This window comes from Homarus americanus, unplaced genomic scaffold (assembly GCF_018991925.1).
Source record: "Homarus americanus isolate GMGI-L3 unplaced genomic scaffold, GMGI_Hamer_2.0 scaffold51476, whole genome shotgun sequence".
NCBI classification, from domain to species: Eukaryota; Metazoa; Arthropoda; class Malacostraca; order Decapoda; family Nephropidae; genus Homarus; species Homarus americanus.
In genome coordinates, this window is record NW_024736148.1 from 4,803,479 (window position 1) to 4,823,623 (window position 20,145).

At 37.1% G+C, this 20,145-nt stretch overlaps 1 protein-coding gene across 1 annotated transcript in view; it reads left to right on the forward strand.

Annotated features, from left to right (window-relative positions):
- The first annotated feature begins 832 nt into the window (after positions 1-832).
- The window catches only part of LOC121871987 (mucin-17-like), a 57,434-nt gene continuing 38,121 nt past the window's right edge, over positions 833-20,145 (forward strand). The window contains exons 1-4 of the mRNA XM_042374607.1: positions 833-992; positions 5,680-9,420; positions 12,332-12,559; positions 12,661-13,198. Of these exons, the coding sequence (XP_042230541.1) occupies positions 876-992; positions 5,680-9,420; positions 12,332-12,559; positions 12,661-13,198 (4,624 nt within the window). The 5' untranslated portion in view covers positions 833-875. The remainder of the gene's footprint in view (positions 993-5,679; positions 9,421-12,331; positions 12,560-12,660; positions 13,199-20,145) is intronic.

Here is a 20,145-nt window from a genome sequence, read left to right on the forward strand (position 1 = left end):
GTCAAGCTACATCCACCAACCATAACACCTTCAGGTGTTAAAGATAATGATAAGACCACATACACTCACTACATATGTGGCCCTTGACTTGCACCCTCCTACCCTACTCAGGTTCACTACCCTTAGCATTCCCCCCATCAATACCTCCCCCACCCTATTGTGACCTGTCGTGTAGAAAGGCCTTGAGCTTGCAGGTGTGGTAGTAGAAGGGGTGGATGATTACTTTTGACCAGGACTGTATACAGGGGGTCCCCGGGTTACGATTGGGTTCCGTTCCTGAGGACGTTCTTAAGTTGGAAATGTACTTAAGTCTGAACATATGCCATGTCCATACTGTACTTACAGAACAGTGTTTAAAATCCCACTACGTATATCATAGCCTAAATCCTTATATACTGTGTTCATCTAAAATCACTTAATTTAAGAAAAAAGAAGAAATATAATGACAAAATACAGTAAGTGAAAGTAAAAAATAAGTCACCAGGTAATTAAAATAATGTAAATTTAAAGTTTAACCTCGTTTGTATCGGCAGGCATTCGTAAGTTAAATGTTAGTATACTGTATTATATATATTATGTGTTATTATTTTATTAATATTCATTTTATAATATGTGATATTTTATATATACTGGATACAGTACATTGATTTAGTACTGTAATGATCTGTAAAATAATTCAAGCCATGTAGAAAAATAAATAAAAGCAAGGGTGAGAAACTGTCACATGAGACTGATCACTGTAGCCTCATAAAAGGTTCACTCAGTCATTTAGTAAGTTGGTGCCTGTATAAATTTCCACACAGTTAGGTGATGCATCCAGTGAAGTAAACTTACTTGATTTTACCTTTTCAGATACAGTATGGGGTGGTGAAGGGATGAGAACGGGCAGCAGGACTCACAGCAAGGGGCGGGGGCAGCAACAAGGGAGCAGCCTTAGAAGACTTAGCACTCCCCCGCTCAAGAAGACTTCCACACTAAAGTTTAAAGCTAAGGTGGGTGGACTATTTTTAAACAAGAATATATTTAAGGCTCATCATCATTCTAGAGTATATTAATGATAAAGTGAGTAGATTTTCTTTAGTGTGTACAGTATCAACAGTATCCAATTACTGTACAGCTAATTGAGTGGCTTGTCCTTTTACAACAGATTAGTAACTGCTGTCAACTGTAGTACAGTATAAATAGTGGGAAGTTTTATGCCTTCCTAGTACAGTACTGTAACAAGTTTATTGTTTCTTTGCTACTACCGGGTACTTCCAACCATTGTGTTTTTATTGCAAGTACTGGATATTATTCATTGTCACTAGGAGCAGAAGGCTGATCACTGCCACTAGCACTAGAGGGCTAGTCAGTCAGTCATCCCCACTACCACAAGAAAGCTAGTCATTCCCCCCTAGCACTAGAAAGGTACTCATTGTCACCTACTGACTCACTTGCACTGGAAGTGAAAACCACTAGTACCAGAAGGACTGTACTAAACTGTACAGAAATCACGTGACAGCTTCCTCATCAAGGAGTCCTGAGTAACTGACCACATGGATATCTTTTGCCTATACAGTACCAGTAACGTATTATCAAACTACTGTACCTGTATTTGAATTCTCTGTGTGACACATTTTGCAATGCCAGATATTTTACCCAATCAACCAATCAATCAATCTCTGTGTGACTGCACACATGGGTACGATAAACTTTCATGGGCCTAAATACATTTATAAAGTTGTGAGTATTTCCTGGCCATTCCAGTCACTCGAAACGTGCTCGTTGTTTCAGTACAGGTGGCATTAGTGAATCACCCCTCTCCTTTTTTGTGAGTTAATGGGACTTTCGTTTTTCTCACTTAGGTGACCATGAGTTATTGCTGTTTCTTCATCAGTATCAATTCTCCCAGACTGATGACATTGTCATTGTTCCTCATTGTTCTGGACCATATGTGCTCCACTCTTTATCTGTGTTGATGACACATAGTTCTCCAATATTGATCCTGATAACTTGCAAGAAAATATCTTTGGGTTCCCCAACTCCAACTGCAGCTATTATTTTACCAAAACTCATAGTTTGTCTCAAATCTCCTGTTATTTCACCATTTCTCGATATTGAGCCATATTTAGAAGTCCTGTATCCCACTTCACCTGGAAACCTCATGGATCAGTGAATAAAGCACATTGCTCACATACCTGATGTACTCAGGATATGTGCGACCAAGCTCAATATTGATATTGAATATTTATACAATATTATGTTATACAGCACTGAATACAGAACAATGTGTCCTGCCATAGTGGTGGTGGAGTGCTATACTGTACTATTTTGCTACTGTCCATCCATCCATGTGCCGGTCTCTCAAATTCTGATTTTGTGTAAATAATATCTTGTATCTTGATTGGATATTAACTAAAGTTTTTCAGCAAATATTGCTTATAATATTCTACATCTGATTAATATGTAAAATTCAGGGATTAAAGGACATATGTACTAAATTGCAACTAAGTACTGTACTGTACTTGTGTACACAATATTTTAAGACTGGGAAAGTGAATGCTGACCAAACTTGTACTGTACTACTATAGTCTGGAGGCTTTGTGAATGAATATTAACCAAACTTACATAACAAATATTACAACATATTGCTACAGTATACTGTATACAGTTTTGGGAGGCAGCAGTCAAATGTCAAATCCCACAGTGTTAAAGGAACTAGATTTTACTCGATGCTTGTGTACACAATACTGTATCTGTAGACTGGATGAATGAATATGACATTATAATCATTGTGTGAAACAAATGGGGCATATTGGAGTGCCCTGTCCATGTGTCTGTCTGTCCTCTCATATCTTTTATATACTGTACAGTATTATTTATGACTGGGTGACTGAGATTTACCACACACATGTAAAACAGTTTTTGCATACACAGTCAGGAGCCAAAGATCAAGGTCAACAAGGTTTTATACAAGTATATTAAAACATTACTAATTGCTTCTTATACAGTACTGTGCAATACGGTAAATTATATATATATGAATTCATAGATGATCTATTGAGATTTTCAAGTTTTCCCTTGCATTTAAACTTCAACATTTTTATGACTAGCAGGAGATCTGTGATATAGCTACAACTACTATTTTGCTAGTCCATTTTGCTTATTGCCCCAACACATACAAATTATAAATCCAGACAGTACTATATCTGTATCTACTTCTCAACCTAGACTTGAACTGAGAGGTAGTGTCATCACTCATACTGTTCATCCATCTATCCATCTAAATGCTTTGTATGATGTCCGTCTGGTTATATATATATATATATATATATATATATATATATATATATATATATATATATATATATATATATATATATATATATATATATATATATATATATATATATATATATATATATATATATAAATAATAGTTTTTGCTTGCAATTAGGGTATATCATAGAGAATTTGATGTAGCCGCCCTTTCCCTCATTAACACTTGAAGTGCCTATCCACTGCCTTCCTTTTTTCTAGCTGGCTTCAGTTATATGAGTCATCTGCTCCTGGCATAAGGTCAAAGATGAAGGATTGTTCCTGAAATCTCGTTTTATGACTAAGCCTAAACCAGACAACTTCCTTGAGGTCACTGTGAAGCTGGATGGTTGATCCAGTATTACCTGTTCATAGCCAAGCCTTCAAGTGATGGACGGAATACTCTTTGCTTATGTGGCACCTGACTCATTATCCTCAAGCCTTCTGTGGTAACTTTTGCTTTGCATCCAGTTATCCCTTTTTACCTTGCCTCCAAAGGGGTTTATGAGGTATTAGAATGACTCTGTCTGTGTGTCTGTATTACTGCACCTTGGCCCATATTGTAATGAAGCATATCTTATCCGTGTCTGCACTGAATGTGACCAAACATGTTGGATGAACTATATTGGATATACAGTACAGTTATCAATGAACTTTTTGGGGGAAGACAAGGTCATGGTTGTTAAAATTCAAAAGTCACATTTTTCATGATAGCTCTGGAATTAAACATTATAGAAGGATGAGGCTTGTTGCATCTGATTTCTTAACAAGAGGCTCATCAAAAGTGTCATTTATGTTTTCTCTGTGACATCATCCTTCTTCAAGTCAAATCTATTTTAGGAATTAAAAGTGGAGACCCCTTGGGGTGTCGCATGTAGACCCGGCTGCCATATGGCATCACGAAAGTTGTGACCAAGTTCCAGGTTGCTGATCTGACTTTCTGCATCATTTACACACAATTGCAGGGTCTCAATTGTTTTTCTTACTTTGACAACACAGCATACATATACTGTATTGTTTCTCAGTTTTGATCTTTTTTAAAAAAAAATTATTTCTTTATGGTTCTTTATTATATTATTATTATTATTATTATTATTATTATTATTATTATTATTATTATTATTATTATTATTATTATTATTATTTTGTTATTTTATTTTCAAATTTATATTGTGTATTATAGATTTTATTTACTATGTATTATTATTATTTCATTTTCGTCCCCAGGCCACGATGTTGGTCAGTGACCTGTGCCCGGGTGGGCTAATCCCCATAAAAAAAAAGGAAAAATTAAAAATAAAATAAAAGATCAAGGTCATAATGACAAAAATTTGTCTCAGAAACTGCTGAATGAAAACTTCAGGTTTTGTATGAAGACTTTATAGGACCCTTCATCGGTTCATAAAATACTGTACAGTAAAAACGTAAATGAACAGGGAAATGATGTCACAAGTGTGAGGTGTCCCATTCCAGTGGCAATAGTACAGCTAGGGCGAGGCATGCTATCTCTGATTGCCTTGTTGAGGGATATTGTTGCAACTTACAGATACAGTTCAGTACTGCATTATTTATTATTGAATTAGTACCATTGTTTAATAGTTATGAGTATTACATGCATCATCAGGTCCAGGCTTGGTCATAAGATGGAGTTTTAGAATCAGTTTTATATTATTTTTTTTTAGCTTATATGAGCAATGGCCAGAGTCAGCTGCCAAGGTTGTGTGAACATAACCTTGACAGGGTGTAGGGAGTAACATAGTCACACTCACCAACTGTTTTGTATGGTGTACAGTATGTAGTGCCTATCTTTTGGTCATATTAAGACTCACGACAAGAAAACTATCATAACTTTGGGATGCTGCACTACAAAAGTTTAAAATACAGCCTGTGTATGACAAAATTCAGGATCACTTGTTGTATTCTGCAATAAGATTCTGCTTGTGTCTGTAAGCTGGTACATTGATAGATATTTCCCAGGAACTTATTGTTTGTATTTCTTCGTTTTTCTTGCACAGTTTGTCTAATGAATATCTTGAGAATGATCAAGTTAAAAAAATTTCAAATTATGGGATTTAGAGAGTTAGATGTTATTTATTGCAGAGGAAAATTATTTTAGGGCACCATGACCTACTTTTATGACCTTAGAGAAAGATTTGAATGTCATTAAAGTGTGATTGTAAAGGACATATGAATTTAAACTTTCTGGATATACAGTATAATGTACTTACCAGCAAGGGAGTCGAAGCTTATTGACTTTCAGGGTTATTTCAAAATTACCATGACCTGGGGGTAAGTGAGAGATATACTGTATGTGATAATCTGCAGTCACTGCACATTTGATTTATCATTGTCAGGGTATTGATTTTCTTATTTTTTTTACAGGTAACCAAAAAGGAGAGTGTAGGAATTGCCAGTTCTTCTCGAAGGAGCAGAAGTGGGAGAACACAAACAAAACGTTCTTCTTCCACTTCATGCAGTGAGTCCCCTCCAAAGGTCACCTCTGGAGGAGTTACCTTTCGAAGTCGTTCTGCAAAATCCAGCAGTCAGTCTCCAGGTCGGGCCTCCACCCACACCTCTCCAAGTTGCAAGGCCTCTGGGAAGTCTCCTGCTCGGAGATCTCCATGCAGATCCCCATCACGAGGCCTCTTTGATGGTGCTAAAGTAACAGGAAAAGGGGCTAAGGCTTCTACAAAGTCAGAGACCGAAAATCCAAAACCATTGAAAACTGTCGAAAGCTTAAGTAACCAGAAAGCCAAATTGGTGTCAGATAAACAGGAAATGCCCAAAGCAGGGCGAGACATCCCCTCTGAAGGAAACAAGTCAGCCTCACAGAGTGCCAAATCACCTTCATTAGACAAAGGGAAGAAATCCGTGGTAAGTGGAAAGTCCAGACGAAATTCGGAATCCAGAAATGACATTGTGAAGTCTGGTGATGAAAAGGAGGAAAATGATAAAGATGGAAAGAAAAAGGGAAAGAAAGTGAAAGAACCTTGTGCTGAGAAACAAGAAAATGACAAAGAAGTGAAAAAGAAGGCTGGGAAGAAAGTTGATGAGAAGAAAGATGAAAAAGTGGCAAGAAATAAGTCAAAGAAAAATGATGAGAAAGATGAAAGTGAAAGAGAATTGAAAAAGAAGGGTAAGAAAACTGTGGAAGAAAAAGATAGGAGTGAAAACAATGGAAAGAAACTTGAGGAAAGTGATAAGGATGGAAAAAAGAAAGAAGAAAGTGATAAAGATATAAAAAAGAAAATAATAGATGATGAGAAAGATGGAACAAATAAAGAACAGTGTGATAAAGAAAATAATAGGAAGGAAGAATTTGAGGAAGAAGGAAAAAAAGAAGAATGTGATAAAGATTGTAAAAAGAAAGGAAAAAAGATAGGTGATGAGAATGGGGAAAGTGACAAAGAAGGGAAAAAAGGAAAGAGGACAGGGGATGAGAAACTAGATAATGATAGGGATAGTAAAGAGACCAAGAAATTAGTGGACGCTAAAAGTGGTGACACAGTTTCAAGAGTAGCAGAGAAAGAGGCGACCTCTCCCAGCACAAAAGACTGCAGCTATCTTAACAAATCGCCATCGGGTAAGGAAAAACTTGACCGGACAATGCTCAAGAATGATACCAAAGAACCTAGTGAGGATGGTAGTTCTTCCACGAGTAAACCAAAGAAAAAGGGCGCGGCGAAGAAACTTTTAGTAGATAGTGAAGGGGAAAATAGCTCAGTTTATGGTAAAGACGACAGAGAAAAGAAAACTTCCTCCTCGTTCAAAAAGGAAAATGGAACATTGAGCGGTGACTTCAAAGACAGTAAAAGTAAGTCTTCGTATCCAGTGTCTCAAGACGCACCAGTGCCTAAGAAAAGAGGAAGACCAAAAGGAAGTAAAAATAAGAGAAAAAATGATGGCTTACCCCCTGCCAGACCCAAGAAAGATAAAAACAAAGTTGATAAAAAACAGAATTCAGCAAAACCAAACACCAAAAGTAAGAGAGAAAGAAGTGTGTTTTCTTTTTCAGAGAGTGAGGGGGAGAAGGATGAAAAACCATCTAAGAGAAAAAAGAAAACGACCAAACCTAACAATAAAGTTAAGAGGGAAAAGGAGTTTAGGGATGATGATGACGATGGCGATGATGATGAGGACAACTCGAGCACTGACTCAGTATCATCAGATGAAGACTCCAGGGAATCACTCCATGGCATTCGTAAAGGTAAACTGTGTGGAAATAGATCAGAGTGTCCAAAAAAAGTTGTAATTGGGGGTAAAATATACAAGCTGAAGAAAGAATCTTCAAAATCTCGCATTAACAATAAAAAACCACAAAAAATTTTTTCCAACAAGAAAATTAAGAAGCAGACATCAGAAGCATCAGACTCTGCAGAAGACAGTGATGACAAGAGGTCATCAAAGATGAAAGTGAGCAAGATTGCCAAAGTAAGATCTGATGACAGTGAAAGTAGTGATACTGAGGAAGCAAAGAAGATCAAGGCTTCACCAAAGAGAATTGTGTGTATGAATGAGGAGACGAGTGATGAAGAGGTCAGTGATGATGATGAAGACTGGGCAGCATCAAAAGAACGTGGAAGACATACAAAGAATCTCAAAGCAAGAAAAGGACTTGCAAACAATAGGAAGAAGAAGAAAACAATGAAAGATAAATTGATTGAGAAAAGTGATGAAGAAAAGGATGATGAATCTGAAGAGGAGGAGGAAGAAGATGATGGAGAATATGAAGAGAATACTAAGCAAAATGGATTAGTAAACAGAGGTAATAAAAAAGGAATCTCTAAAGAAAAGAAGCGTAGCACCAACCAGAAACAGATGAAAGAAAAACCATCCCCAAAAAGCAGTCTTAAATCAGAGTCATCATCGGAAGAAAATGATGAAGACGATCAAGACACGCTTAAAAAATCAAGGAAGAAAGTGTCATATAAAAACTCATCTGGACGAGTTTTAAAGAAGTCATCCAAAGGGGATTCCAAAGTGGCCATCAAGAAAACCAAAAAAGTTACTTTTGTTAAGAAAGGTACAAGGGGGAAAGATGACACATCTGAAGTTGATGAAAGTGACAAAGAAAGTGACAGTGAATATGAAGCGAATACACGAAAAAAGAAATCAGGAAAAAGCATTTTGAAAACTAAAAAGCATTTGTTAAAAAGTAAGAAGAGAGAAGAGAGTATAGCTCCTCCCCGGCGGGCAGCTCGCATGGCAAGTCTCAATGCTCGAGCTATGATGCATTGTATAAATGAAGACGCCAGAACTCCCTTACCTGTTCTCCCAGCATCTACTCCTAAGAATGACATGGCACTTGTACTAAGAGACCAAGTAATTCCTGACAGTAATTCAGAGGAAGAGTCTGACGAAGAGGACAGGGACTATGACACTGATGATGAAAAACACGGGAAACGGCGCAAGAATGTGAAAAGGAAAAATGAGGAGGAAACAGAAAAGAAAGTGAAAAAGAAACGTAAAAGACGAAGAGGAGAGTTAGACGTGCACATGGACATGCGTGATATGGTTGTCACAAAACGTATGGCCAGTCTGAATGCTTCAGCAATAATGGCTGCAAGTTACTCCAGTGAATCTCGTAAAAGAACTCCAACGGCAGCAGCTACTAGTTCCTCAGCAGAAAGTGAAATAACAAATGTTGACATTAAAAGAAAAATATCGGTCAAGTCCACCAAGGCTCGAAACACAACAACTAGCAGTGTGATAACTGTTGAGGAAACTACCAAGAAGGTCAAAAAGGCTCAAGGAAGTCGTGAAACAGAAGTGGAGGAACACATTATAGTTAAAAAGAAAGTGAAGCGTCAAGGTGCTGCCGACACTGATAGAGAAGATGGCAATGGAACGGACAATTCTGAATTGACAACTGATATTCTTGTTCGGGGTGAAGAGGAGCCCAAAAGTGTTGTTGAAGAATCTACACGCACATATATTACCTCCCAAACACCAGCTGCACCTCAGACAGTCACCATCTCAGGAGAAAGTACGTACTGTATCACCTCAAGCGATGGCAAAACCACAACAATGGTGAAGCAGGTACAACGAAAGACAACTACCACTGGATGTTCAACTACATCAGCTCCTCCTACTGCCTACATTCCTCCCACTCATCATGTACAAGTAAGATTTATGCATAGAATCCAAAGGAAAACTTCATACAGTGTATTATTAATGTACATTTTATAACTGATGCAGTCGATGAGGCAACTCAAGTATACTGCATCAACAGTCTTACAGGTTGAATCTTAGAGTTCCCTAGAACCCTCCATTTGTGTTACTATAAAGCAGGTAGTCAGAGGTCAAGAGCTAATAATCTGTCACTGCTGCCCACAACCCATGCATACTTAGATTTAAACAGGTCAGAAAATGGGAAGCCAGCTCAGTTTTCCAATTCTTAGTCCCTTCCTTTTATTGGCTTTAAGTCACTTCAGGAAGGGCACAGAAAGGGTAAGGTTCTCTAAGTATATGTGGACCTCTTTTTATCCAGTTTTAGGGATGGTTAATAAACATTTATTATATATGTAAGGGTTTTATCTGTGTGTGTGTGTGTGTGTTTGTGTATGTTGTATATACTATAGGCATGTACTCATTGGGGAAAAAAATATTGTACTTACATAAACATTCCTCAGTGTATCCAATTCCAAACTGAAGCTTTTATCATCTGGGGTAGCTTAATTTAAACAACAGGAGACAAGATTGTTAATCAAACTCTTGCACTGTTGCCAAAGAGTGATCTCTTTTCATTTTCGCTTTTGCAGTGTAGTGTTTTTATTCTACAGGTGGAAAGTGAAAGATGACAGAAAGGTCTCATCTTCATTGCCTTCTTGGATACCAAAGATTTATTTCACAGTGTATTTTCACAGTCGGGCCATGAGGTCTGTGGAACCCACTTTTATGAACTGTTAGAGGTGCGACTAGTTCTCAGTTAGGTTGGAAGCAGAGGTCTCCTTCCTCTTCATGGAACATGTTATGTAGGGGCTTGTTCATTTCCAACTTAATCTCAGAATTTAGGGGATAGTCTCCTGGCAAGTTCTGCAGAGTATCAGAGCTAAAGGTTTGAAATATAAACACTGACAAATTTAATGCCTCTACATTCTGGAAGGATAATCTTTGATTACTTCAGGCAGTTTTCACCCTGCCTTGCAAGTTAAAAGGTCACTTGGAAATCGTACATTAAATACCTAGTTCCCACTCTATAAACATGTGTTACCAATAATAGGGCCATGCAGCTATAAAATTTACTTATACAGTAATTTACCTGATGGCCAGCAGGACACCATACCATCAGGTTATCACCTAACCCACACAAACATGGAAAATGGCTACAAAATGATGATGGGTAATATGAAACCATTTTGTACTGTAATTGTTGGTAGAAAAATAATTGATATGGAAATTTTCCAACACAGGGTCTTGCTTAAGCATTTTGTAAAGATGCATCGGCCTTTTCATTTAAGAGAGACCTTTGTAGTGGACCTGTTATAGAGGAATAGATGGACTTGGTTAGTTTTTCTGTGTACTCTTTTCTTAATGTCCCTTTTGTTTGGGGGAAGTACTTTAGTCCTTTAAGCTGGTTATCCTTTACAGACAGCACAGGAACATAGGAGTGTTAGAGCTCTATACTGTGAAGAGATTCAATGAGTTTTCTCTTATTTCTCCACTGTTAATCTCTGATCAAGATCTTTGGTCATTTGCAAGATTCCTTGTAATGGATCTCAGATGGATCTTTTCTTGTACAGAATCTGGATAGTCTCATCATTTCCCTAGTTTAATTAAGTGAATTAGAATTTACATACAAGAGGCAAACTAATTTAATTGGCAGCCTTTTATTGTAAACCATTAGTTTGATTATGGAGCCTTTAGGACATTTCTCCACTGTCATGGTGAAAGTCATTAAACTCTCAGCCAGGTAGCATCCTGTCCATGCATGACATTACAGGATTGTGTTTGCCTTGGCCTTCCTATGGGCATATCTTTGATGGCAATGCACCAGACAAGTTTTAAGATTAGAGAGGGTGTTCGTCTTGAGATGCCTGTTTGTTATATATATATATATATATATATATATATATATATATATATATATATATATATATATATATATATATATATATATATATATATATATATATATATATATATATATATATATATATATATATATATATATATATATATATATATATATATATATATACTGTATCAGTAAACTCAGATCCTTTCTCTTCCTTTTAGTGTAGTAAAGTGAGCTAAGAACTGAGGGAATAAGGTGGCTTCCCATGTTCTCTTCTGCATGGGTTTCAGAACATGTGCACTGTATTGTGGTGATGACATGTTCTTAGCCCTTGGCCTTGGGCACTTGACACATCAGTGCTGTTTCCCATTTTAGTTGACCAACCTGCAGAATGGGTACCTAAATGTACAGTTGGGGAAGTGGAAGTGTCGGCCATGTTGTCCCTTTGTGTACTGAAGGCTTAGTCTTCAGTATGCTGTATCCACACTGCCCTTAACAGGCCATTAGGCATAAGGAACCTTTTTTAGTTTCATGTCAGGGTAAGAAGACACTGTTTATGACAAGATGACGGTGTGTAGATAGCGTGGCTGCTCAGGGAGATGACCCCATCACTGATTGGCCTACAGGCTACAGTGGAGGTGTTTGGTGCCTTCCCATGTGCTGACTGTTTACATGGTGAGATAGATAGTGGTCTACTCCCCAACTTCAAGTATTATTATTGTACTGTACAGTGCATAACATTTGTTCTAAATGTGATTTATTTAGTCCTTTTCTTATTTATATAGTTCTGTGATAAACAAAGCTTTAAGCACTTAATTTCTCTTTGATTTCTTACTTAGGGTGTATTTTTTAAAGTCCAAAAAAGTAACCCTCTTTTCTCATTTGTTGTTCATTCCAGAGTAACATAGGTTTACTGAGACACTATTCACTTGAACACAAAGTCATTTCTTATTGAGGGGTTGTAGTACAGCACTCTTTTTTGTTTTAATATTCCTAATGATTGTTCTTCCCCGACAGCCTCAGCCCCACACCAGCAGCTATTCCTCTCCTCCGCAAAAGTCAGACAACTACACACCTCTGGGAGCACTCTCCACTATGCAGCCCGTCATGAGTCCTGGTGGTACGCCTCACCACCACCACCACCATCATCACCATCATCCCCATCCTCCCCATCCTCCCCATCCCCCACCTCACCATCAGCCTCCCCCGCCACCACACCATCAGCCTCCCCCACCACCACACCATCAGCCACCTCCACCTCAACCTCCCCCACCACCACCACCACCCCATCCACCCCCACCCCATCCCATCACCCACCACCACATCACCATCCTCCCTCCTCTCACCATACTCCCTCCTCTCACCATCCTCCTTCCTCTCACCATCCTCCCCCACATCCATCCTCACATAACTATTCTCAGCCCCATCACCATCACCCACACCATCAACCATACCCTCCTCCTCCTCCACCAACCAGCCACCCTCATGGCGCCACTGCTCCACCAGGGCATCACTGCGGGTATCATCCACCACCTGTAACACCGCCATCTCCTATTGTTAATCCCACCCAAGGGAATCCCCCCTCAACAGGACCACCTATGGCTGGTCCTACATATCCCAGCCACTCCTCACCTGGGTATTTGCCTCCCAGTCATGCAGTAGCACCCACCCACTCAACCCATCCATCCCATAATTCACCAAAACAGCTAGGTTCTCCAAATCATGTGTCTCCAAGTCTGAAAAGTCCACCTGTGAACACTGGGATTCACCCACCTCCGGGCTCACCCCGGGCAGTACCTGCACCAGGACATGTTGAACGACACCACTCTGCTTTTACCGCTCCGGCCCCTTCAATTCATTCACCTGCAGCATCCACTCCAGCAGGTAAGTGTGTGTTAGTGTATGTGTGTGTGTGTGTGCGTGTGAGTCTTCATGATTGATGTGCTGTGGATTCAGTGACAATTCAGTATGACACCTGCAGCTTCTAAGCTTGAGTGATTTTGCTTTTTTGTGGTAAGCCCTTCAAGCTTTGTCCCTATTGCAAAGTTTTTTCTGATTAATTAGTTTTTGTGTGATGATCTCCCAGATATGATTGGTAATAGCATGGAGTATGTTATTGAGATTGTCAGGTTTACAGACTCATTTAAGAAAGTCAGTGAATGGCTGTTAGTATTTATTATTGATCATTCAGGCAAATAGTGATAATGAATTATTTTCTATGGAAGTTATTAGGGAAATAATTAATAAAATAATATGAAGATTTCTCTTTATTGGTTTACAAATTTCCAGATGAATTTACAGTAATAATTCCGTATGTCGCACTAATGAATGAAAGGCATTGGAAGGTGTGAAATTGTGTCACCAAATAGAAACAAACATTTTAGCATTTTTTGAAGACACCACAATTAGGCCCTCCTAAACCATTATGAAGCCTTAAGATGTCAAAGAAATAAATGTAACAGCATTCATAGTCCAGTAAAGACAGGACAAGATTTAAAGATACCCAAAATAATACATATACAGTACAGGTACTCCCCAACTTACGACCGACTCGACTTACGTCCACCCTCACTTACGTCCTGCCTCAGTCGTACCAAAATGTGGTCAAATTATGTTTTTTTGAGTCCCAAAGTCAGTACACAGACAAAATTTTCATCTGCAATTCACTTTAAAATAGCTGGCAAGCTTAAAAGTGAGTGTTTTGTGGTGCTGAGAAGAAAAAGAGACCCAAATTTTTTATTTTCTATGCGTTATTTAAGCATTTCCGACTTACGACCATTTCGACTTAGGACCTGGATGTCGGTCCCTAACCCCGTCGTAAGTCGGGGAGTACCTGTACTGGTATGTTCAGAGATATTCTGATCTACCTTCACTGGAATTAAAAAATTTAAATGGGCCCAATTTATACTTAGTGTGTTTCACCTATGTGGAGATTCTACACAATTGAAATAGATGCCACTCACACCTGACCTGTGGAACCTGCACTAATACTGTACCCCATTCTGTGTAGGCTCCAGAATTATAAGTGACACCTTTAAACATTAATCCTTGAACCCCTGGGTTATATGCAGTATATACTCATTCTTAAAAGATTTTGTATGGCGAATAGAACTGTGTGATTTTCAGGGTGTGCGACCTATGTTTATTTTACTGTAGTTCATTTTCATAATGTGCAACTTTTAATTTGTTAAACTGAAACACAGACAGGGTAATACACTGTACAGGTAGTTGTCATTTAACAATGAAAAAAGTTGCATTTTATATCATTCATTTATGAAGACTGACTTATGTTAAGAAAGCTGTGGTCCAGAGAAGTATTTTGTCTAATTGTAATTGGATGTCTCGCTTATTTATAACGAAATGTTCATAGATGTGTGTTGTGTGATAACTCTGTAGGGTAATCTCGTGAATTGATATTACTGTACAGTATTTAAGTATACTGTATGTAACAATAAAAAATTTTGTCCTGTAAATTGCAAAAAAGACTTTGTTAGTTTGTTGGTAGAACTTCTTTAAAGATTTTTATCAGTAAAATTCATATATATATATATATATATATATATATATATATATATATATATATATATATATATATATATATATATATATATATATATATATATATATATATATATATATATATATATATATATATATATATATAGCTTTAAACATAATTCACATCTTCAGGGGTGAGTACAGACTAGGCTGTTTCACTTACAGCGCTGGGAATTTTCTTCCTTGTGGTTATCAGCATATACCTAGATCACGCGCACCTACAGTGATTTACTTGCATATATATATATATATATAATATGTGTGTGTAAATAATGATTGTTTATTTATTTATAATACAGTGTTATGTTATGTTTGTACCATGGTTTAGGCTACACAATAATATTCAGCACTAGATTCATTGCTTGTTACATAATTTTGAGCACTGTTTGGGATCAGGTTTGATAATAAGTTTCGGATTGTATGAGAAACTAAAGACTGTAAAGCAGACAGTCTTTTTATGCACTTTTTTACGTGAACAAGAACATCATTGCTTGTGCTGGGTAACCCTCTGAAGGTCCTTCCTACAGCTATCATTTTTGCACAACTCACATCATGTTGCCAAGCTAGCGAGACAAAGTTGGGGCATTACTGTAGTAATTTTGGTTGATAAAGTTGCAGTTGTTTTGTGAATGTTGTGCCTACATTCATAAATGGTTGGAAAAGGGTGATTTATTCCATGAAATACACTGTAACCTGCTATCCTTCCAAGAATCATATCACATTATTTTAAACAATTGCTCACCAGGCTATAATAATCATGATAATACTATTAATAATAATAATACAGTTTTTATACCAAACATGGCTCGCATGTACGTGGGGAATACTGTAGTTAAACAAGAATCCACTCTTCTGCCAATTTGAAGTTGGATCAGTGTAATTTGTGATCACACATACCCACGGTTGGTCCAATGTCAGATTGTTGGCCGGATTACCACTCTTGTTTGTACATCAGCTCTTCATTTCTGTCAAGTCCCTCTGTGTATCTTTCTGAAAGTCTAGATATAGATAAAGTATTTTTAGAGTTTCAGGTTGGTCAGATGTAAAGTTGCATTTTCACTTACGTTTAAACCATTCATAGAACTGTACACAACTTGACGAATAATCTAATGTAAGAGACTTTTTTTAACATCTGTTTATCAGTTCACTTTAAACCAAATAATTCTGCAGAGTTTCTTGAATGTAAACAATTATCTTTCCTTTACTGTTGCTGTCAGTTCTCGTTAACACACTAATGCTCATACATGACCTTTTATATCTCACATGGTTCCAAATCCTTCTCTGTGCCTAAGTAAAGAACTGCTCATCTTACCTTTAAACTACAATACATCCTATCTTTGTGAAGTACTTTCCTGCATCACGGAATGCTGTAATAGTTTGCAGTGTGCACAGCATTCAAAGGAAATTATCTACATTTACAAACTTTCAATTTGGAAATGGTTAACTTTCTTTAGCTTTATTTTATTTTATTTTTTTTAGTACAGTACGTATTAGTATTCTTTGATCTACTCATAATTTTTTTAGTGACTTAATTTTCTAGTTGAACTGAAGTGTACAATATTAGCTCCTCTTCCTTTAACTTGATCTATATACTGTGCAAATTCAGTCTCAAAACTTATTTTTTGTAGTTTTTCATTTCTATAACCATTCTAGATCCTTATATTTTTCACTTTTATGTTTTCCTAATGCTGCAATCTTTCAAAGAAAATTTTATTTTCTTAAAAAATATGTTTTTGAATATCTTGAAGTACACTAACTACATTGTTTTTTATAACTTCAAATTGTACAGAAGAACTGATTTAACAAAAAGCATCACTGATTTTAAATCGCCAATAAATTGCAATCCTTCTCACCTTCCATATTTTCCTCAAGGGTGAAAGTCTCCATTTACAGTATTTCTGGAAAAAACAATTTATGAAAAATCTATACTGTATTCCACAAAAGCATCTTTTCTCGGTGGTATTTCTTGCCATATGCATGGACGTCCGCATGATTTTTTCCAGGGGGTGCAAGAAAGCAAGACAAAACCTGATATATCAGTTTATTCAAAACAGTTATATACATCCATATAAAAGTATGATCAAGTATAATCGAGTTACTTTTGAGTACTGTATGATCAGCAATATCATTTAACAGTGTTATCACCAAATTATTAATCAGTAAAATTATCATTAAAAACTAACCAAAATATTGTACTGTAATTCATTTGATATCATTAATCCTGAAAATCTAGAAATGTCAAATGCTAGTTGTCTGTCATGATGGTGACTTGCTCAAAACATTAGCAGCATAACTTCATTGGTTAAATACTGTAAATAATGCAGGCGGTGCTTATCAGCTCCAAATCGATCAATCACGTCTTCAGTGAAGGCTTTCTTTCAATTTAATACCTTCTGGTGATGCACGCTGAGAATGCACATTCCATACAAGTATTCACTTGACATTGTTAATCAAAGCCATGTCCTGACGTGTCTTAGTTACTAAATGACCGCTCTACTTCATAAGTGGAGGCTGGAAGTGTCAACAAAGTCAGTGGGGCTTCTTGAATAGCAGGAAACAAATCATACAGCTTCAGAAGATCCATTGAGGACAATGTTGTACCGGAATCAGGTGCAGTGTTCTTCTGGGAATGTTGATGCTGTGTCCACATTTCAAATCAGAACTGTGACTCCTCAGAAAAATTATTGATGTTGTGCCATTTTTTCCTCCATTCAACAACCACTGGATCTTTTCTAACATTTCCACCAGGACTCGGTTTTGCAAATGACACGGTGGTATACATTAACTCACTGTAGCAAATTTTTGAAACACACTTATATCTTAATAATTTCCATGGCAGAAGGCATAAATAAAAAAAATTTCCCAACATTACTGAGCTCAGAGCTTTCCACTATACAGGTATTTTCAATTCAAACTCACCAGTTATACAGATATTTAAATAAAAACCTATGGAATACTATGTTAATGTTCTGTGGGTGGCAGGCCATGTGAGGTAACTCACTCCTACTTGATGAGCTGAATAAAGTTACAAATAATTTTGCACACTTAGACAGATTTATACAGTGCAGACTCACATTTGAAGAGGAACAACTTACTGTACTGAGAGGTGGGAAGTGGCACACTGTAGTTCATGATTTCAAACATTCAGCTGCATTAGACCAAATATATCTCCCACATAATGAATTTCTGGTAGTAAAAGGATGCTCATATACAGTATTGTACTCAAAATTCAATTGCGCCGTTGGTGTAGAGTAAATACCATGGATACCCGGAATCCGCGGTTGGTGAGCGTTTACTGCACTATACATATTTTATTCAGTTTATAATTTTTAGGTGTAATATAGATGTTTTGTTGTACGTGAACTGAATTCAGTTTTTTAGGTACATACAGTAAAAACCACATACTGTAATTAAAAATAATAGGGGCTCATGCCCTTATGAATGATAAGATTGTGCGAAATATGAGGGACACCTCCCGAAGGAAAAACAACAGTATGTACTTTGCTGTTATCTGACCCAATTAAAATTTAAACATTATCTTGGATGCTTAAGCTCTTGTATTTGCCCCGTAGGGTGTCCTTTTGAGGTGCTTGGTTCACGATTATCAGATATAATTGCTCAAACACTGGGTAATGATGAAAAAACAAGTGGAAAAGGCTTGCATGGTAGACTGTAGATGTGCACTCCACAACTGACCAACTTGAACTGACCCTGACCAACAGGTTTAACATGCGTATACAGTACTTGTTTACACTGAGGCAGGTGGTCACGTCCCATGGCGAGATGTGTGTTATACATATTCGTAAATGTCTCATAATCCAAAATTGTACCAAATATGAAAATTTTGATATGCAGTTATATTTTGAAATGTCACCCATATTTTGAAATTTTACCAAATACAGGAGTATTACAAAACTTGTAATATATATTTTATAACGGCAAAACTAACAAATTATAAGTGATTTTGAATCTTAGGGGTACAAAGTATAGGGTTATTACTGTATAATAATGAGGTTAATTTGTTGTTTGGGAACCAAACTCAATTTTTCCCATTTATAATGCTATTTATTATCTGAAAATTTGATAACCAAATGGTTTTCAAGGAACATAACCTATTCAGATGGCTCGTTAAGTGGAACCTTACTGCAGACATTACAATAGTCTGTATGCAAGAAAATGTTTTAGAGTCTTCAACCTTGATTGACTTTTTCAGATACAGTATACATTTGGTTAGGCAACTATGAACAAGTAGCACACAGTACAGTAATGCCTTGTCAACTATGAGTTTACCAATCTTGGTTTTGAATAACCACATATTAATGTTGTACACTTTTCCCAGCCATGAAATACTCATAAGAGTTTTAAGCATCTGCTGGTTTGTACTGCCAATGTAGGTGATTTCTGGTCCAGTGCAGTAGGAATTTCGCTAGATCATGGATATCAAGTGGTTCATCTTGTTCAACAATTTCTTATCATCTACCATGCCCATCTACTGGAGCACAGATGTCACATATTGCATCATCCAAAAATACATACTCTAGCAAACAGATGATGCATATTGCATCCATTATATATCTCTTCTTTTACATTGTTTTTTGTGGCTTTTTGGGGTTCTTTTGGCATGAATTCACACAGCACAAGACTTTTTGAGAACATATCTCTTGTACTGTATTAAGCGGGAACTACTTACATTGCATCTTCTCCAAACCTTGGATATCCCAATGGATGAGCTTTCAAACATTATGGCATTGGTGGTATATTCATTGCAACACTTCCTGGGTGTCAATATTTTAAAGGCAATGCAACATGCATTCCCATTGTCTTCAAGACAAGTCACAAGCCTTCCCTCAACATAACCCCCAGTGGTCTTAATAGTGGAGGGAGGCATTATAGTGTAGACATTACCATGCATGTAGCAGATAATGATCACTTGAGGGATAAGTAGCATTGCTATTGCTGATGCTCTGTTGTGAATTTAGGATTCACGTAACATTCCTTTTGCAGTGCCATAGGTATAGCTGCTGCAGATGCCCTCTTCTTTGCAACCTAATGGCATTGCAAGTTCTGGGGACTCATCTTGCAATAGAAACACTGCTTCTTACAAAACACTTGAAGAAACATTTTGCTGACTCATTTTGCCTTAATATTCATTGCAAGAAGATTTATTTTCAACTTCATTGATGAGTCTCTTGCATGGCTTCAGAACTGTTCAGTTTGGTGGTGAATGCTGCTACTTGGGCTTTAGCTGTGGTGAGGGCTTTCTCTGCTCAGTA